Raw genomic sequence first — 21422 nt, 5'->3', positions numbered from 1 at the left:
TTTTCTTCTGTGAGTCTTGTATTACTGGAATATTTTGCAGCTTTAAGGTGATTAATGTTACTTTGTATGTGTATCATTTAGTCTATGTTTTAGAGACTTCAAAGAGCAATTTTAAATTAAATGTGGCAATGTATTTTACACTGTATCAAGTGGACAGCACAACACATGGAAACAGTTTGATCTTCAGAGGAGTAAAGAGGTCTTGAAGTATTGTGTATTTATTCCCATGTGAAAAGTCTCAGATTTGGTGATTTTTTGACATAAAAATCAATGGTGTTTGTTGGAGGAAGTTGCCTAATGTAACTTCTCAAAGCAGGATTTTGTAAAATTTCTTCTGTTAAAGGCTGTTCACACTCTCACATGATTTTCTTTCCTTATGATTTCCCTGACATTTCAAAAACCGTTGTATCTGTGGTTGTATAATGCAAATGATATATTTGTAATATTTTCAATCAGTTCATAAGATTGGATTTCATTTTATAAGTAAGAAGATCATGGCTAATAAGATTAATAAGTTGCCCATAAAAATGCTTGGTGGGATCTGCTCTCACGTTTCAAGGATGCATCTGAGAAATCTGTCACTGACGATCTTTTATGAAAATGAAAATTATCAGAGAAAATGCTAAACTTAAAACATGTTTTTTAATAACTTGCATTTGGTTGTTTTGGGGGTTTTTTTGTGTGTGCTTGATCAGTATTCTGAAGTGGCATGCTGATATACAGGAATTTGGGAAGGAAAATTTTGGATCTTTCTGAACTACTCCATCCTCTTCCAAAAAACATGTGCGTGCACATACACACACATACACACACAGAGGTTTTTTGTTACAAGTTTATGGTATTACCCTGTTGTCTTGGCAGAAGATACTGAATCTAGATGTCTGTGATACATGTGTTATATCTTTTATATGGAACTTCAAATACATCAAAAGAACCCAAAGATGGTTTTCTGGCCAGAAAGAATCCTCCAAACATTCTGCAAAACATTAGAAATTTCTAATGTTGATGTAGTCCAGTGATCAGTGGTCTTTATTTGTCTTAATTGTGCAACAAAGATAGAAACAAGTAAATTTGTTACACTTCTATTCTGCGCTTTCCAGCTAAATACAGAAGGAATTATTTGTGTGCTTTGTGTGTTTGACCACTTAAGGCTTCAAAAAATTCAGTAGTTTTTTGGAAGTGAGTTAGTTTATACTATTACAGGCTCTTATGTTTTCATTTTAATCTCATACTGGCTTTTCTTTCCTGTAATGCCTATGACACAGAAGAGATGTGGTTTCTGGAAGAGCTTTATCTTTAGGTAGGTTGCTGATCTTCATGTGGAGAAAATATTTAAAAACAAACTTAAAAAACTTACAGACCTTTTCAAAGTCCCCTCTAAATTGAGAATCCAAAGCTAAAATCATGGTTGTGCCACAATTCTTACCTGTATTCTCTAGCTTTTCAGTGTTGCTTTCTTCGTGACTTAATGTCTAAAAAATTATGAAAACTCTTCAAAGAGGCTGGCATATGAGGTACAAAGCTGTAGGCTTATTTGAAGTCCTATGTGCTAATTCAATAAACAAAGACATTAAAGGACAAAACATGATTTAAAGTGGATGGACAATAAGGGTTAGTGAACTATGCTTTTAAGAATACTGTCTGAGCCCAGTTTCTGCTGCAGAGACTAGTTAATTGGAATCACAAGACAGTAGTGTACTGCTGAGCACCAAGCATCTCCATTTTTACATGTGCTTTAGCATATGTTTCATATGTAAAGCAGTTGACCAGAAACTTTACAGCTACTGAGCAGTATTTTCCAGCTGCAGTACCCAGTCCCTGTATTTGTTTCTGAAACAAAAGTGCCAGATGTATGGTTGAATGTATGGGCAGCAGCACATGCTGTGTTTAAATACTGGAAAGTGCTGTTAACTAATGCAAGTGACTGCACAGGAAAACATCTTTTATTCCAAAAAAGAGATCATTCTTAGGAGATCTGTACTTAGTATTTGGCCTAAAACAGGAAGGTAGAAAAGCGGGTTTAGACAATTCAGACTCAAGTTTCTTGAGCTTTATATTGGCTTGAAAGAAAAGTATAGCAGAATTGCTACTTATAAATGGTGATACTGTCCACTTTAGTATTTCTATACAAAGATTTGTGTGCAGTGTTTACAATAACAGTACCAATTTGCTTGCCTAGGTCTACCTGGCTGCTAAAATAAGCAGATCTCATGTTACACTCTTTATTTAAGCATTTATTAATTTACCAAAGTATGGCCTAAACCACAGGCTTCTTTATCCAGCAGCACTTAATAGGGGGAGAAAAAACAAGCTTACTTGCTTGGTAGTTCTTTAAAGTTTTCAAAACATTATATGGTTTTGCTAATAATGGATCGACCTGAAAGTGTCCTCACTTTTTTTATTAATCCCAACATATTATCAAGTACTTTGGTGATTTCAAATGTATACAACATAACAAGTCTCAGGTTCTGCCTTCATGAAGAAATGGTAATATGAGAAATTTTTAAACTTAAGCCTACGTACTTTTAGTGTAAGTGGTTAAAAGCTTCTGTTTAAAAAAAATGAAGCTAAAAATAATAGTTGAAGGGTTCATAAGGTTTTGATGTATATGAGACTTCTAAAGCATGTGCGTGGTAGTTGTCATTGGAAGAAATGTTTGATCAGACTACTGTGGTTTCATAATTTATAAGCACTAATTTTACTAAGCTGGTTTACTTCATACCATTAACTTTTCATGGTGTTACAGCAAATTAATGTTATATCTAATGTTTGTGAGGCATGAGTGTATGTTGGTATGGTAAATATGATTATGTGTACTGACTAATTACTTCCATCATCTGATAGATTTACCGTGTAAGTAAAATACCTTCCTCAGACTATTGTGTTTTAAAGGAAATAACTGTTCAGGGAAAATCAGTTCAAAGATTGTCTCCAATTTTGGGGTGGTAAAGCTGTTCTGATTTTGTGCATGTCTGCGTACTTGTGAAGATAGGTTCTTAATGTCTGGGTTTGCTGATAATTCTTTTACAGTATTCTGTATATTGTAGTTTTACAGAACATTAGGAGCTTAAAAGTATTGAACTAGTTCATTGCTGCAGCTTAGAAAACATGCATTAAACAAAGTTAATTGGATTTCTAGGCTTCAAATCTGGTTGTTTTTTCATATTGCAAAAGTCTTAGATCTTCAGTAACAGGTAATAATTTATCAGTCTACCTTTCTCTAAGGTAGTTCTTAATAAGAAAAATGGAACTAAATTAAAACTGTGATGTGGCATGTATTATATTAGAGTTGTTTTCTTGACTCCTGTTTGATAGCTTAAAGATGAAGCAGACAGATAGCAGAATGTACCTGAGGTATAATATCCAATTTTTGTGATGAATGTTGTGTATCTGAGTCTTTACTTTTAATAATACCTTCAATTAATTCAAGTTTAGTGAAATATAATCTAGAGTCCTGAATGAGTACTTTATGAAAAGCGATAGTTACAAATTGTGATTTTCCTTTGGGGGATGGGGGTACGGTTGGTGCAGGGAAAGAAAAAGGAAAGAAAAAAAGAGGGAGAGTCTGGTGCATTATATTAATTCATAAAATTTTAATGTTGCATTCAGTCAGACAATTGATCCATCATTTGGAAACAAATTTATTGTGACAATTCTCTAAAAATATACAATATTCTACTGGGTTTGAATGACTGTCTTTCACCTTCTCACTTCCTCCTCCATTTCTGTTGCAAAATTGAAGCTGCATGGCCTGCTAATGACAAATCAGATCAGCGCCCAGTCAAAATGGTCTGAAGGAAAGAGTGTCAGGACAGTGTAAGTGGGATGTTGTTAGATATGAGCAAATAGGAAACCTGAGAAAGAAGAGTGAACATAGTCAGAGGAGTAGAGACCATTAGATTCTGAATTGGGCAATTGGAGCCATACTTGATCATTCTCCATGAGATCAATGACAGCACTGCCAGAAGCCTGGTCAAGGTATCCTTTCTTGTATTCATCATAAGTGTACATGAGTGGGGAACCATTTTTGTAGAGTGCAACCCAAACATTTGTTCCTTTTGCATGTACGTGGTAGGAGAAATAATACAGTCCAGGGATCCTGCAGGTGAAGATTCCTGTTCTGGGGTCATAGTGTTGCTGCCTATTGTACAGGATTTTATCAAATTTGATGGGGACTGTTGCCCCAGGGTAGGCTTTGGAGAGGATGACACTGAAAGCGGACACTGGCATCCCTGTAAGAGCTTGGTTTACGCCTCCTTTCATGAAAGACATTCCTGATAGCTCCCGAGACTCTCCTGCTTTAACGTAGCTTTCAGGCATCTGTGGGATTACAGCTTGGCCGGGGGGACCAGGAGGACCTGGGGGGCCTGGCAGGCCAGGCTCTCCATTGTTGCCTTTAGGCCCGGGGGGTCCGGGAGGTCCCATGGGTCCTCTTAAGCCTTTCACAGCAATACCTGCTGGGCCTGGCAGCCCTGGTGCTCCTGGCTCACCTTTCGCACCAGGGGCTCCTGGCAGGCCGGGGGCACCAATGGGACCTCTGATCCCAGGTATTCCTGAAGGCCCTCTAGGGCCTGGCTCACCATTGATCCCTGGCACTCCCTTAACTCCTTGTGGACCCATTGGACCGGGCAAGCCAGGTAGGCCAGCATGGCCAATGTCACCTTTTGGACCTGGGAAACCTGGGTGCCCCTTAGGACCAGCAACACCCTGTTCACCTGGGTATCCTGGTTTTCCCTCTAATCCTGGTAGACCTCGTTCACCCTTGGCCCCTGGGAATCCTGGGGGGCCTGCAGGGCCCGTGTCACCTTTTGGCCCTGGTAGGCCATTCTCACCGGGCAAGCCTTTGAGTCCTTGAGGGCCCATGTTCCCTGGTGGCCCAGCAGGCCCTGGCTCACCTGGCACACCAGCCGGGCCTTGATCTCCTTTAGGTCCTGGAAGGCCAGGAGGACCTTCAGGCCCTCTGTGTCCCTTCATCCCTGGCAATCCTGGCTTTCCAAAGCCTGGAAGACCTGGGGATCCAGGCAAGCCTGCAGGTCCAGGGTGTCCCTTGGCTCCAGGGATGCCTGCTGCTCCTGGTGGTCCCATTGGCCCAGGCTTGCCAATGCCAGCTTCTCCAGGTTCTCCTGGGGGACCCTGGGGACCTGGGATACCAGCTGCTCCAGGTGCACCTGGTAAGCCTCTATCACCTTTCATACCTGGCTGACCTGGAAGACCGTTTTCACCAGGCTTGCCTACCCCAGCAGGGCCAGGGAGGCCCCGGGGTCCCTGTGGGCCTGGAAGGCCCCTGCTACCTGGGCGGCCTGGAACACCGAATCCACTTTCTCCCTTTTGTCCGTTTATACCAGGGATACCTGGCTCTCCCTTCTCACCGGGGAGGCCCCTCGGCCCTTGAGCTCCCGGAGGGCCTTGTGGTCCTGGCTTGCCAGGAACAGACAGTCCTGCAGGGCCGGGAGTGCCAGGGGGTCCTTGTGGCCCTCTTGCTCCTGGAAGCCCAACAGGTCCAGCTTCTCCTTTCTCACCATGTAGTCCTCTGTCTCCTGGCTTTCCTGGTAGACCAGGCACGCCTGGCTTTCCAACTGCAGAGAATCCAGGTGGACCTGGGGGACCAGGGGGGCCTTGGGGACCAGGACTTCCAAACCCTGGTTTTCCTGCAGGACCTGGTTGTCCTCTTGGCCCGATAGGGCCTGGGGGACCAGGGGGTCCTTGTTCACCCCTTATCTGCACACCTGTAAGAGAGAGGAAATGGGTAAACCAGGGCAGTTATAACATTTGCAGTCTTATATTGTGGTGGTGAAATGTGCGAAGGGTTAACTTCACTTGAACCTATGGAAGTCAAGCTTCTTATTAATATACTGTGTTTGGTCGCTGAGAACCTGATGTTCAGAGCAAAAGTGTTTCAGAGCTCTTACAAGTGCAAATTTGTTGGAGTTGTGTCCTGAGTTATGAGGTCTCTAGAATTACTTTTTTTTTTACTTCAATACATTTAGGGTCATCAGAGAGCTTAAAAAATGCTGTGCAAGTAGATGCAAACTATTAAGGAAAAAAAAACAAACCTCAGGTAACTGATTTAACAAGTCATCAGACTTGCATCTTGATGATGAACAAAACCAGAAAAAGCTTCCTGTGCAGGTGTAGCTGCTTTTCTGAAACCAGTTCATGCAATATTTAAGTAATGAGATTTTATTCCTTTCTCCCCCCAGCTTTCAAAAGTGGGCTATGGCTCTGGGGATTTTTTGGTAAACATGTGAGTGTTATATATTCAAATACTGTCTTAAAGATTTGTGTTTGTCATTAAAAATGTCACACAGTGGCAAAGTCACAACTGATAATTCATCTTCCTGCAGTCAGAATTCTGGCATGGTGTTGCTCTTTTTAATAATGCTTCATTTTCTTAGTTACCAAAACAGCAGGTGGAGCCACTTAACCAAATGTCACAAATAGAGGAATAAACAAACAAGCTCACTACTTAGTTTTCTGTGCACTATGGGGGAGCTTGCAGCTTCGTGTTGGAATTAGGATGCTGATTTGTGGGACATTACAGACAAGATTAATATCAATATTGTGAGACTAATTCAGTAGTTTGAAGCAGCTGACAACTTTATAGAACAAAACACCATATCTATGATGAATGTTAATTTAAGAAGTAATTACAAAAATAAAAACTGAGGGATATAGGAACAGCCTGGATTCAGTTTTTTATAATGGCAGCATATTCTGTTCAATACTTGTTTAGAAAAGATTGATAATTGATCAACAGCTGGATCAGCTAAAAATTGCATTTCAGTCTCACAAAAAGAGCAGTGTTTGTATATATATATGACAGTTTATGCAATGACTGTTCTCCTGTCTCTTGGGTAATTGCTTTTTCCAGTCTGTGGCTAGTCTTGATGAAGCAAACATGAGATGGAGGAAGAAAATTGTTCTTGTACATATTCTATTTAAAAAAAATAATAGAAATGTGTATATAAATATATTTGATTTTGGTTTGATATTGCATCTGCAAAGTTGCTGCCTTCCTATATTCCAGGGAAATTGTTCTTATCTACCAAGTATAGAGAGTGCATTTTCTTTTTTGCTGATGCGTAAAATCAGTGTAAATGCATATCAGCTTATTTTGCACACCTTACTATCTCATCCTCCTTAAGGCAGTGAAAAGGAAGATAGTTGTTAAAATCCTACACATAGAAAGAAAGCAGTATCTGTGATTTATGGAAAAACTGAAAATGCAAGCACACATCCTTCTCAGCTGCAAAGGCAATTGTGGATTCTGTGAGTACCAGTCATAAGCCTGGTGCAGTCTTCCCTATCTTACTCATATTGTATTTCTTACTACTGAGCTCCCAGATTCAATAAGGTGTGATTCCAAGTTGGTTTTCTTGTTATATAGGTGATATAAGATATGGCAAATTTTAAGAACTACATTGTGAAAAAAAATTGGGAAAGGCTTAAAAGCCTATCAGAATTAACATGTACCCTGCAGCAGAAGCAGTGTTTAAATGTTCTTTACATGTTACATTTTCTCTTTACCTCAGGTAAGAGAACTGCCATCAGAGAAAACAGCTTACTTGGCTGGAGGACTCAATTTATTCCATAGGTTCTATATATGAATAGAACTTCAAAAACTAACTGTTCACATCAGGGAATGCAGGCAGGTCAGATCAAAGCCTCAATACAAATACCTAAGCAGATTCCTGAGTTAATGCTGTTTCAGTTGTGAAGCATTAGGGGAAAAATACTAATAGTTTTCTACATCAGCTGCATCAAATTCAAACCCAAGCTTTTATGTGGGTACTTTGGCAGAAAACAACAGTGACCCCAGTTAGGTCTGCTCTTTCATAATGATAACTCAAGGAATTTTGTTCAACATTGGTTTTATTCAGCTGTGTTTAAGTAACATGCAGTTATTGCACTTGATCTAATATATTTTATTTTTTTGGCAAATTGCATGTGGCTTAAGCTTCAGAGTGCTTCTCTTTATTGCTTTTTACCATGTATTAGATGCAATTTCATATCAGTGCTAGGTTCACAAAGTGGTGGGTGCTGCCTTTTTGGCATAAGATGCTAAAGCTTTGTCAGTGTTCATGTTATAGAAATTTTCTGTGAGGAGCTATAGTGTTTCAAAGCTGTGCTGCTTTTAGATTAAGATGTCTGGTAATTGTGCTGTCTAGAGACAACAGTAAGCTTTCCGAGGAAGGGATAGCTGAATGTATTAATAAAGTAGGATTTCTACCAGGAAAATTGAAGTAGTGGTTGGCTACTTTTTTGTATGTCTTGGCACATATCTTGATGCAAAATTGGTTTACATTCTCTGAATGCAGTCAAAACCTATTTATGTATTGAATTAATTATGAAGACTTTAACATAACCTGTAATAATGGCTTATTTTAGCATTGCTGAACAGTCATGATTATTCTCAACTAGGACTTTTCAAACATTCCAAGCCAAAGAGCTGCTGGCTTAAAAATGATGTCCTGGTAATGTTAAAAAGCACTAAATACATACAGAAAAGGAAAGTATATTCTGATGGGGGAGCTGTCAAGCAAGATTTTTAAAACAATGTCACCAAATTAAATGAAGCTTTAATAGGTTTTGATTACCAAAATAAATATTACATGTTGTCCTGAGTCAGGTTGGGCCTACACTGTCAAAAAGCATCCTGGAACTAAAATTTCAAAGTTGTACAAAGCAAAAAGAAAATTTATTAATAACTGAATCTCCAGAAGCCAATGTTTGGTGATGAAATAGGAAAAGTAAGCTGTGATGAAAAACTTGCCATATGCTACTTGAGTTACTTGCATATAGAAGAACTCACTAGTTAGACAACAGTTAGATTACTTTGGTTCTGTAATCTCCTCTTTCATTCTTCCATGATCATAACAGATCAGAAATTATGTTTTCTAAGTCTACCTGTTTGTTTTTTTAATTCTCCTAAAAACCCTCTGTAGGATGGTTGTTTTCAAGAGTGGTTTTCCAGTCATCCATTTTGATGCTTGTTCACCAAATGAAGATTTGTCACGCAATTTTGGGTGACTGGATTCCCATGTCTGTAAAACTATAGGCTGTTCCTGCTTTTAAGGTCTAGTATATAGTCTTTATTACCTTTCCTAAATAGAGAACATTTTATACTCATATGTTGATATAATCATTTTCGCTCTAAGTATGAAGTTTCACACACATTAGGTTGTGTTGGTATATAAAGTGGAAAAATTAGTTCAGGACAATTAATATCCCCCTTTCGCCCCATTTCCTGTCTACCCTGCTCCTCCCTTAATTTGCTGCTGGTTTCCCCCTTTCCCAATGTTTTCTATAGAGGGGAACAAAAGCCACTATGAGAAGAGAAGTAAGGGAAGTATGGTAGAGGATAACCAAGTAAATACTGTACTTCACTTAAAAAATATATAAATGATACTGAATAAACTAATGGAAAAACACTATGAAAATTTAATGAGGGGAGAGGGAAGAAATGCAGCTTTAACTTATTTGGAATTCCAGTTAGTAAGTCTTCAGAGTAGCTCTTTATGTTCAGGTACCTAAATTCAATCTGAGAGTGCTGGTAGGGTCCCAGAAAGTTCTTGTGCTCAAGGCAATGGATGAAAACTGTGATGATGGTATTTTGGTACAGCCCAGAAGAACATTTGGAGGGTAAGTTTCCCAGCCATGCTGCTTTCACTTGGTTCTTATTGCAGAGTGTTCTTGGAGCTTGTAGAATGGAGCTGGTTGGGATGAGACCAGGGCTGTGTCTTTGGGGTTGATGTGTGCTGCTGTGTGTGCTGTTCATGGGCATCCAGTCCATAGGATCAGACTAGAGCTATTCTGAAATGAAACCTCCTAAATTAATGTAATGTGGATGCAATGTTCTGAGCAGCAACTCTTCTGCTTTCCAGATCTACTTCTGTTGTGCTACCCTATTTTCTAGTGCAGATGTAGCCTAAAATGTCCTCTTTCTGCTGAAGAGAAGCTTATTTGCAAATGCTATTTTCTGAAGTCCCTCATTCAGTTTCCTAATTTCTGTCCAAATATGATGATTACAACTAAAAGTAGATGAGACACAGCAAAGGTGAAAGCTATTCTGAATAATCAGTGATGTCTGAAAGAAATTAATGGGGGGGGGGGGGGCGGGGAGGGGGATGGTTTTAAGGAAGATTCAGTTCTCTTCAAAATTATCATCACTAAAACAAATAGACTGCTGATCATACTTTGGGGGACAATTCATGAAATAAAACCAGTATCTAGGAAGTTAGAAGTTTTGATTTCAAGCTTTGTTTTTTTTTTAAAAGGCTTTAGTCTAAGTATGGAAAAAAAAAAATACAGAGGTCAAATAGTTTCAAACACTGGGTATAGCTACCCATTTCATTTCCAAGATCGGAGAGGATACCCAGAAATAAGATGTCACAATGTATAGCATTGCAGTTCTGTATGGCCTATACAATCTGCCATAGGACTGATTTATGAAATTAAGAGTACTTTTTATAATAAAGCTAGAATTGTTATATTACTATGAGATTTGTCTGATAATTAAAGTATAAGCTTAAATCACTTATGAAAAAACTGTGTAGAGGTTTGCCACATTTTTTACAACTGTATATAAATTTATTTTGCCTTTCTAGACTTCAAACAGGTCTTCATTTGGCCATGTGTATCAAATATGTTTAAATTCACAGCTACAGTCTGTTTTGAGTAGAGATAAAATGACAGAATATGTAACAGTTCTTTCTGAATATTGTAGATGACAGGTCTATTGTTAGAAACCCCTGTGTTGAATCAAGAAATCTGATAACTAGCAGGTTGTACATAATTATGTACACAATCATGTTCTATTATTCCCACTACTGAAGATCAGATCTGTAGCAGTGATTTTGTTTCTGCTTTATATGCTTTTAGTGATGATGGTGTAAAAAAACTTTGTGACAAGTGTGCATCTTTGTAAATAGGAGGCAACTGCCAGAACCACTGCCAGTTCTTTCTGCAGTGGTGACATTATTTTAATAAAACTTAACTGCTAGTGAAAGTTGAATACCCGTAGTATAAACAAAGAGCTTTTGTCATGTATTGACCCACTAGAAACAATTGTGTTATTAAAAATAATAATAATAATATACTTACCTTGACTCTTTACATTGTATGGTAGAAAATGTGGCCCCTTGATGCTGGATTGTTTCTGATATCGCTCAGAAAAATATCCATCGCTACCATGGACAATGTTCAGACAAAATGGCAACAGTAAGGATATTTGTAAATGCATGTTTCCAAATCCGTTCTGTGTTAAAAGGGGAGGAAAAGTTTGTTATAAAGAAGAGCTGTTCAGTTCTGTTTCTGGTGCATGAATGAGTTTTCTTAAAGTATTGGTATTAAAAGTAACATTATTTGTGCTTACTTCCTCCTGCTTTCACTAGTTGTGAAAAATCCTCTAAGAAAAAAGGAATCTGTATTCCTATCACTTTGAATGCTAGAATCTTGTATAGGTAGCCTAAAGGCAATAGTCTCACTCTTAGGAAAAGAGTAATTTTAAATGGATGCCAGCATATTTAAAACCACTGTCTTCAGAAACAGTGATTATTTTCCTAGTTACACCAGAGCTCCAAACGTAAGTTTGGAGTTGCGTGTATCAAAACTCATGAAATGAAGCACGATATCCTGGCTCCTTCAGCATCAGTGGCAAAAATCTCACATTGCCTTGCTTGAAGCCAGGCTTTCATCTGTAGCCTTTCAAATAGTCCTGGTGGCAGTAAGGATGTTATTACTGGCCCTTAAATATCAACCCCCTTCCCTCCCCAGTCAGAAGACATGTATCCTATAGAAGTTACCTTCAAAACCAAATAGAATGAAATGAAATCATAACATACCAAAATGTTGCAGAGCTCCAATGCAGAGTGGTAGAGCAGTGAAACCTCTACTGAGGAGTTCTTTTGCCACTGGTGAGTGAGCAGAAGCTGATGATTTCAAGTGTAACCCTTGAGTATTTATACGATTTTCCCCCTAGTTGGGTGACTGCTGGTCATAAGCTCCTCCCCAAAAATCAGTAAGCAGTAATTATCTGTGTGTCTATGTGTGTTTTTTAGGGGTGGGGGAAGCTATTTTGGGCGGTCGTCCTAGGTCCTGTTAACGGGGTTTTGGGGTTGGTTGTGGTTTTTTTTCTTCCCTTAGATTTCTTAATTGTTGATGAAATTATATTGCTTATAGCTTTTATTTTCTAAAATTTTATGACCCCTTTTTTTTAGAGCTTTTAGAACTAAGAAGGATAACATTGGAGAAAAAAAAATAATGAATTTAAATAAGATGAGTAATTCTAAGTGTTTCATTTGGATTTCTTTGTAATGTTTTAAGGGAAGAACTATACATTTTGAACTATGGTGAGCTGTTACTTTCAGGAATAACCCCTCTGAAGTCTGTAGAGACTACTTATGTGAGTAATTGTTCGTTGGGATATAAGTAGAGAACTTGAAATCAATTAAGTTGTTAATAAGAGAGTTTTGTGAGAACCTGAACTTTTAAGTAGTTATTTTAGGTGATTCTTAGTTTCACATTATATTTCTAGACTTCTGTTTTGATGCTGGAGGCACAGTACTATGTATATGATGTATTCTGCCAGTAATGTTTCGACATTAGGAATTCTTGAAATGCAAGCTTACCTGACACAATGAGAACTTCATTGTGTCTAGTTGTAACAAATACATTGAAATTCATACTTGTATGAAATGCAAGCTTACCTGACACAATGAGAACTTCATTGTGTCTAGTTGTAACAAATACATTGAAATTTAAATTTGCAAATGTTATACAGGCTTATTTGGGGCTGATGGAGCTTTTTTTAGCTTTTCTGCTGTCAGCAATTAACTTTTTTTTAAGGTTTGTTCAATCAAATGCAGCTATTGCTGTACTTCTAAATGCATGTGTTTCCTGTTAAATGGTTTCAGTTTAGTAAATTTAAATTGCTGCTGGTTTACTGCTGGTGGATCAAACTTGATTACATCTTATCTCTCTTTTTTTTTTTTTTTTTTTTTTTTTTCCTTCAGATTATAAACCAGTTATAGCCGTTAGTTTGTTAAACCAGTCTTGATTAATGGACTTAATCCACACATTGTGACTTCTTTTTTTTAATAAATAATGGAATCTTACAGTGTTTCAGCGTCACTTTGATTAATGTTCAGTACTAAATTGTAACTTTCAACCCTTGAATTGTTTGGGATGCTGAAACATCATTTAAGATCAAAGGGCAGAATAAGAGAGAACAAAATATTAGTGTACTTTTATCAAACATTCTCAGTGAAAATCCCTACATATAAATTATTCATGTATTAAAATTCTTCTGCTAATTGCAAACTTTTTTGACATTTTTATATGGTATTCAGTCTTGCAGGTTTTTTTGGATGTGTTTGAAATTCTTTGTTTCCCTTGCACCAAAAACTGGTTGAAAAACAGAGATAATTTATATGTGTTGTTACTAAAGGAAGTTGAGCATGTTCTACAAGTTATAGTCCTGATGAAATGAGCATGTATTTATTTTTCAAGGTTATTTATGACATTTATGGAAGCTGTCTGAGGAGCTTTTTGGTGAGGTACAAGCAATAACTATGCAGAAGAACATGTATGCATCTGTACAGTATTTCTACAATTGGTATTAGGATAATCAGGAAAGGGTACTAGCGTGTTATGTTATAGGAATATGAATAAATAACATACATTACTGTTCTCATGCACGGTAGCTACAGAAGGGACACCTGTTACCGTTCCAACCAAAAGACTGAGCTGATAGCCCAGAACTGTGTGGCTATCCTGTGGAATGACAGGTTAATGTGGGCTGAATTTTACCTGCTTTGTGTCTTTGTTTAATTCCACACTCTTCAACTTTTTTGGCTTTTATGTATTATGGCAAATATCCTAGAACACAAGTTACTGTACTGAAAGAGACCAATGGACCATCAAGTCTATTTTGCTTACAATTGTGCTAATACCTTTGCTTACTAGAGGGCTGTATTAATGTTGTGACTTAAAGGCTGCTGCAATAATTTATTTAATGTATTGTTGAACAGTTCTTTTCTTCTATTCTTCTTCCTAGCCATCCTCTAAACAGCAGTATGTTCCATTTTTGTAAATAAACCTTTTCTGCTGCAGGGGTCTTCAGACTGAAGCCTGCTTTTTCCATTAAGCTTGCATGCCCAATCTGGTCAGTGGTTTTCAGAGAATGTTTGCATGTCTGAGATAGCATTTTTACCTCCCATACGTGCATTCGGTTCCTTTTTAATATTTTGGAGAAGGAAGGTTTGTCCTCAAGTTGTTTGTGTAACTTCTCGAGGTGTTTCATTTAAAAATTAGTATCTATAAATTCAAGTAAGCATCCGGTCATTTGCTTTTGACAGAGGCAGCAAATGTATGGGCATAGAGTTTATTTCCTCCTTGAAGAAATGCAACTCCAACCCCTTTTTTTGGTTCACATAAATCTAAAAATAGCTTTTGATTTTAAAACATTTAAATATACAGCCCTCAGTGGGAAGTGTGGTTGTTGCTAATTTGACAATATTTGGTTAAGAACAGCAGGCGACAGTTTTGTGCACACACAGGTTCATGCTAATTTCTAGCCTAATTCATAAATACCCCCAAAGCAGGCACACTTACGTTACAAAAGCACCAATAATGTACACTGATATTTACCCAGCAGCCTCGCTTCCTGCTTTGGCTCCTTCTGGGCAGGAAGGTGAATAATCTCTACGTGTTTCTCTAAACGGGGATGATTGTGGGCTCAAAAGGCAAACCTGTTGTCCTTGTGTTTAACCTGAGCTCCACTCTATTGTGCTATCTTATGCTACTTGTTTGGTTTGAGGTTTTGTTTTTTGTGGGTATGGGAAACTGAGAACTGGACTTCACTGCTTTTTTATGTTTTCCCTGTTGCTGTGCATATTTCCTATTGGCAGAGCACTAGCACATATTTAGCTCTAAGCATGCATATAAAAGGCAGCCTTCGGTATATTTTGCATGTGCAAAAATACATGCAGTAGACATACTTGTATATACCTGGTTATAGTAACAGCATGTTTTTAAATAGGTATGCAAATAACCTTTCTTGTTTTCAAAGTATAGACATTCAGATGTTTTTGTTTTATAGTTATGCATTCAGAAAGTTGTTTTTGCTTACAAAGGGAGGTGTCTTTGCTCCCTCATGCTCCCCGTCCTACTACTGTAATAGTGAGGAATAACATTTGATCCATTGCACCATTACAAAACTTGCTTTTTAGTTATGTACTGGCAGCTTCTTCCCATGTAGAGGTAGCCGTGGTAGGTGCTACAGTGATGTAATAGCTGAAGTCCTAAGCTTAGCTGCAATAAAAAGACTCAGAATAGTTTCTTTGGACCATTTGAAATAGGTACTGGAATCACAGTGTCTTTAATGCCGTTTGCAGCAGCAGCAGTGTTTGATCGTATTTGCTGACTGAATTTCCAGTTTGCTGTTGAATGTTGCTGGAAAGCAAGCGCTCACACGTGCTTTCCAACCCCCCCTTGTTGCTTCAGTGTCTTACTCCCACAGAGTCGGTGTAAGTGACATGGTAGTGATATCATGATTTGGGAAATGGGAACTGACTTTCACTGCACTCCTGCAAGTTACAAAGTGACTTGAATGAGTCCCACAATAAGTAACTACTTCCAAGGGCAAAGTATGGAACGTGTTTATTAAGCATAAATTTTAATAAAACAAGCAACCACTCCCTGTCACCCACCCTATCACCACCCTCATGAATACATACCCCAAAAAAAGGGAAGAAGAGAAGCAAAACTCAGAGAAAGACTGGGCTAGGTCCTTGTAGTGGTTGGAAACTGGCTAAATATGTAACTGATGCTGAGGAAAAGAACTGTGAGTCCTTTGAAAGTAATAATTTACAGCTTTAACTCAGAATTTGTCTTATTTTTAATAATTGGCTTTTAATCTTAATCCTGAACTTTTTGTACTTTATAATTACTATTTATGTTAAAATATGGTACTCAAGGAACCTGGTGGGTGTTGTTTACTCCTTTTGTTTGGCTGGGTAATCTCAGCTGTGAAGAAAGGGACGGGAATGCATTGGAGGGAGATTTTTCCTGTAGTTTAAAAAGTAGTCTGAAACATTTGGAGTAGCTTTTTATTGATGACTGAAAATCTCAACACAATTATTAACACAGTTAAGACAACACAATTATTTTGCTGTCTCTGGCTCAGTATTTATGACTAGTGTTTTCTGATGTTGTTGGTTCCAGTTTTGTTATCTGCATGAAGTAACCTTTGAAGACTTAACCTTAGTGTGTGAAAAGTTTTCCTCTATTAAAGTGCTTATACCCAAAACTCATGGTAGGTACCACTTTGCAAAATATATGCAAAATAATATGTATATGACAATATATATGTGTATGACAATATACGTATGACCATAATAGCTTGTAGCACCATCTCTGGTGAAGAAATTCTCCAGTCTCCAATTTTAAGTTCTTCAAAGAAAGGCACTCAGGAATTTCTAAAAAGTGTTTGAAAGCCTGCCATGAAATTAAAGGAGTAATTGGGTTTCCTAGTCTGTGGTGCACTTTGACACTCTGGAAGCTCCTAAATCATCTCAACTCCATATTTTAAAACTGTCCTCTCTTTCTTTCTGTCCCGCTATGGTGAAGAGTGTTTGCATGCTCCTGTGTTAGTGGACAGGTAAGCCCTCAGTGGAAGTGCAAAGAAACATGTTCCACTGTACTGTAATGGGGGAGACTAATACAGAGGTTTTGCAGCTGCTTATTGCTGACAGTCAAATGAACCCAAAGTAGTAGGAAGGAGAAAAAATTATGAATTCAATACCTGTGGGAAATCTGGGGGGTGGTTTTTGGGGGGTTTTAAGTTGGCTTTGCTTTTGTTTTGTAATTGTTGATACTTTGTATTTACATGGAGGGTATTTTCTGTTCCAACACTAACCACTTAGACTGCATGGGACTAGAAAATACCTTGGTGAAGAAGATACTTACCTTGCTAATTGCAAAATAAATAAGATTTCTTTTGCGTTTCAGAATGCATGTCATCTTTTGAAATCAATAGAGGCTTGTTGAAGTAATCTGCAGGGCTGTGTAATCCTATCTATCTTAATATTTTGAGGTACAATAAAGAATTCTCTCTTTAAACAAAACAAAGGAAACTGTTTACTCCTACAGTCCCGTACTAGTCTTTTTATAGATTTAAAGTCCTTATACTTTTAACACTTGTAATTGTGGTTGAATAAATGGCCTACTTTCAAGTAGTAATGGAAAGATGGTCTGTATTTATTCTGGCGCTGCAAAACTGACTGCTGACCAGTTTGTGCTGTTAGCTCAGATAACTGTTGATCATAGGAGCTCTACTTAGTATAGCAGTATATTTAAATAGATGACACCAAGTTAAATATTTATAGTTGTATTCTGACTGTGTTAACTTGCAGAGGCACTGAATAACTACGCTGAAAGCTCAGGAAAAGTGTTCCACATAGGCTATAGAAAAAGCTCTGATTCTGACATGAGTTTCTGTTTATCCATTCCACAGTCAGATAGTATTATTGCATAATGCTTTCTAACAACACTACATTTTTTGTGGCCCCATTTCATTATGCTTCTATAAAGATAAAATAATCTCCACCCATCTTAGAGAATTTATGAGACTAGAGTAGAAGATACGAAACAGAAGTACTGGTGTTAGGAAGGATGTTTTGCAGTACCTTGGGTATGTTGCTGGCCTGTCTATTCCTCCCTCATTTTTATTCCTCCCTCCCTTGCCTCTGAAAGTAAAAACAACAAATATTGTTCAAATTAGTGCATTAATTTGAAACTCCTATCAGATGTCTGGCTGTAAATGAAAACTGATCAATTTCCAAGATATGGAGAAGACAAAGCTGTTTTTATATGTTGATATTAATCCTTTCTCTCAGAAATGCTTTTCTAGTTAAGTAGTTTAAGTGTTCATGTCGCAGCACTCTCAAAACTATCAAGCTGCAACATCTCATACCATCATTCTCTTCATGCCAGTCCCTCTGCTGCCTTCTCCTCATCCAGGGCACGTTCTCACTCTTCTCTCTGCTTTTTCCTCTTGGCTGCCCAACCCCTTAACAGAACCAGCCACAGCTGCACTGTATCTACATCAGCCAACCCACCACCCCTGAAGCCAGCCCACAGCTGTATGTTATTAATATTAATTAACCCAGCTTCATTCCTCTACATGTTCATATATTTAAAGTTTTGGATTTTCACTAGATCTGTTTGAAGGTGTAAACATGCAGGTGATGGCAGGACTTGTGCCTTCCTGATGGAGGGGAGGAGCAGCATTATCCAGTGAACTTTGTACACAGTTTAGAAAGAAAAATTTTCAGGAGGCCTGACCACTGAGTAGCCTAAGCAAGTACGAAAATGTGACTTTGGATTTTGATGAGGGGGTTCCACAAAACTGTTTCTGGAGCTGCTTAAACATAACCAGGTGAAGAGATTTCCAGTTCCTTCTACCTGGAGATGCTCATTTTAAGCCTTCTGCCTGATGTTCACTGCACACTCAGTTGTGTCAATACATTCCTGTAAGCTAAACGTAAGAATTTGATTTGGAGTAAAATGCAATCAGACTTTCCTGGGAGTGATGGAAGGAGGGAGGCTTGTTTTCCATAGGTCCAGATCATTTCACAGAATGTGTTAAATTATTTTTCAACACCTGAAATATACAGTTGGTCTTTAAAGACTGCTGCAAGTGTTCTTTCTTTTTTAGTAAGTGCCTGATGTTTAAAAACCTGATATCTAACAGTTTAAAAAGCATTCACATAAAAATGTAAAAAAGCTAAATAGTCATATTTTCCTGGGGAGGAGTAGTTTTGTGGCTTTTTAAATTATTTTTTTATTTTTCTGTGACTTTTATTAGATTATTTAATACCTTGTCTTACCTCTGTGCCTACTGGGCACAAGGTTTCTGCAGACTCCCTGGACCACAGTGAATACTGTAGAAGACATGGTAAAAGAATGTAGGAACCACTCCTACTTTCCAAAAGGTGAAAAAGTTCAAGCAGCTTCCTCAGGTATTCCATAATTAGGGGAATCTTCCAAATACTTGGTGAAAAATAGGTGTAACTGAGCTGCTTTTTCAAGTGTACCCACTGGAGCAGGTAGTCAGCCAGCTGAATAGTCTCATTCATTGACCTTACTACCTGCTGTGGTTTGGACAATTGGCACAGAGCTGTTTTTTAAACATTCATGTTTAAAAACATGTGCCAGAGGTTGGGGGGGGGGGGGGGGGGAGTGAAGATCCAGACTTTTACAGCCAGAACAAATAAAAATTGTCTGAGTTCACTTTAAAAATAAGGATTTATTTGTTTTTTTAAAACTGGTATTTTAAATATTGCTGTCTTCATTTATTTAAATCGAAACTTAGGAAAGTTCTGTTAGTGGATAGGCATATGGTGGATGCAGGTCTTGTGAGGAGTGGCTGAGGGAACTGGGGTTGTTTAGCCTGGAGAAAAGGAGCATCAGGGGAGACCTTACCACTTGTTAAAACTACCTGAAAGGAGGTTGTAGTGAGGTGGGTGTCTTGTCTCATCTCCCAAGTAGTAAGCTATAGGACAAGAAGAAATGGCCTCACGTTGTGTGTAAACTCATCAAGTTTAGACTGGATATTAAGAAAAATTTCTTCACCAAAAGGGCTGTCAAGCGTTGGAACAGGCTTCCCAGGGAAGTGGTAGAGTCTTCTTCTCTGGAGGTATTTAAAAGACTTGTAGATGTGGCATTTAAGGCAGTGGTTTAGTGGTGGACTTGGCAGTGCTGGGTTAACAGTTGGACTTGATGATTTTAAAGGTCTTTTTCAACGTAAACGGTTCTATGATTCTATATAAACTTTCTATACTCTCTCCCTTATGCAAAGTAAGTTTGAGTCCATGGAGCCTAATTGTTCCTGGTGATCATTAATAGGACTGGGTTTAGTTTCACTTAGCTGAGATTGGATTTTTACAAGCATTATATCGTCATAAAGGGGAGTCATAATTACCTGCTTGTAATAAAGCGCTAATGAAGTGGCTGCTTTTTATTATTACAGAAAATGCATCAGGGCTGCAAAATTTTATAGGTGACACTTACTGTATTACCTGACTCAAATGTACAAGCTTCAATGTCTCCTGCATTTAATAGGAGAAAAATCACATGAATGTGAAGGATGTTTTTTTATAGTACTTTAACCAGTAGGCTCTCATATTCAAAGGCTTGAGGATTGAAAGATAGTTATATAAAAGTGGTTCTTATGTGGAGCAGATAAATACTTCCCAAACTATTGATACAAAAAAATATCCAGATACCAGGGAAGGATAGGGACTGCTAAACTCATGACAGACAACCTGACCAAACTGTCAGCTTGTTTCCAGTGGTGATACTTTCTGATCCTGCTGTTACTGTAGAAAATGGCAGAACCAAAAACTGAACTCCTGCTGTAGGCGATGTTCGATGACTTCTGCACCCATTGATGGTGAGATATAAGCAAGGATCTCCACAGGGTTAATGGATAAACCTGATGTGTTTCTGCTGCATACAGAAGTAGAAGTGGATAACTTTGCAAGCAAAAATTAAGTGCTTTGAGATTTTGAGTGTGTTACTCTTGGATTTAGGTGTGCAGGTTCCACTAAAGCCTTTAAACCTTTCTGGACATTCGCAGTAAATTGACCGCACCTTTGACTTTGTAATTATCACAGCTTAAGAATATAGCTATGGAAAGGTAATGGCTGCTTGACTGTATGTGGTTAAAGTGCCGTAATGTGGATGTGTTTAAGTCTTAATGGATTTACTAGATCAGAGAAGTTGAGAGGCAGGGAACTGAATCCACAAATGTCAGGTCCCCATCTGATTCATTAACAAGTGAGACATTTTATTCTGTGAGATCTGCAACCAATAAGCCAGTGTTTGTTCTTGAAACAGATTTTTTGGTAGTAACTTAGCTAGGGATGTGGACAAAGGTAAAGTTTGTGGGACTCCTTTTGTTAAACAACTCATAGTCCATAAGCAAGGAGGAGGCTGCTCTGCTGTCAGCAGCTACTGACGATGACATATGCTACAGCAGAAGGCTGCTGCCAGATTTTAAGGAAGATTTTCTGACATGCAGGTATTGCTGCAGGTCTGGAGTGGAATAAGTCTTCCACCAATCTGCGATAACCAGGATAAAGAGTTAGGAACTTGAAGGGGGGATGAGAGAGTCCTATAGGATAGGAAATGGTATATGGAGGAAAGGAGTCATTTATCTGATTGTGATATTGTGTCACATATATCCAGATTGTGATGTGGAGTCTGATTTTTATGGTTCTGTCATGCAACATCTTTCTTGAGAAATTCTTGTAGAACCTGTGGGTTTCTTTTAGTAACAAAAGATTAAAGGAGGGAGGACATGGCAACTCCTGGTGCTCAGGTCATCTGTTTTCTGATCAAACTTTTAATGAAATGGG

General features: G+C 38.2%; 2 protein-coding genes across 4 annotated transcripts in view; one reads left to right on the top strand and one right to left on the bottom strand.

The window, feature by feature from the left end:
• NT5DC1 (5'-nucleotidase domain containing 1) overlaps nucleotides 1–21422 on the top strand; it is a 148574-nt gene that overhangs the window by 13721 nt on the left and 113431 nt on the right. The gene's annotated exons all lie outside the window — the stretch shown is intronic.
• Nucleotides 3574–12654, bottom strand: COL10A1 (collagen type X alpha 1 chain). 2 transcript variants are annotated; one of them, XM_056342331.1, is made up of 3 exons: nucleotides 11844–12654; nucleotides 11104–11257; nucleotides 3574–5726 (listed from the first exon to the last, which is right to left on the bottom strand). In XM_056342331.1, exons 2-3 carry the CDS (start codon nucleotides 11240–11242, stop codon nucleotides 3832–3834), a joined length of 2034 nt encoding a protein of 677 aa, XP_056198306.1. In that variant the 5' UTR covers nucleotides 11243–11257; nucleotides 11844–12654; the 3' UTR covers nucleotides 3574–3831. The 2 variants fall into 2 exon arrangements, with proteins under 2 accessions (XP_056198306.1, XP_056198307.1); XM_056342332.1 differs by lacking the exon at nucleotides 11844–12654 and having other exon boundaries at nucleotides 11104–11259.

The sequence above is a fragment of the Falco biarmicus genome, chromosome 6 (assembly GCF_023638135.1).
Source record: "Falco biarmicus isolate bFalBia1 chromosome 6, bFalBia1.pri, whole genome shotgun sequence".
NCBI lineage: Eukaryota > Metazoa > Chordata > Aves > Falconiformes > Falconidae > Falco > Falco biarmicus.
The sequence above is the reverse complement of the archived record's forward strand: the minus strand, read 5'-3'. Positions and strand labels throughout refer to the sequence as shown.

Excerpts from the sequence above, each read along its gene's own strand:
- COL10A1 (XM_056342331.1), bottom strand. The coding sequence starts at position 11,242 with ATGCATTTACAAATATCCTTACTGTTGCCATTTTGTCTGAACATTGTC. Across the intron at positions 5,727-11,103 it reads ATACAATGTAAAGAGTCAAG|GTGTGCAGATAAGGGGTGAA; the intron begins GTAAGTATATTA and ends TCTCTCTTACAG.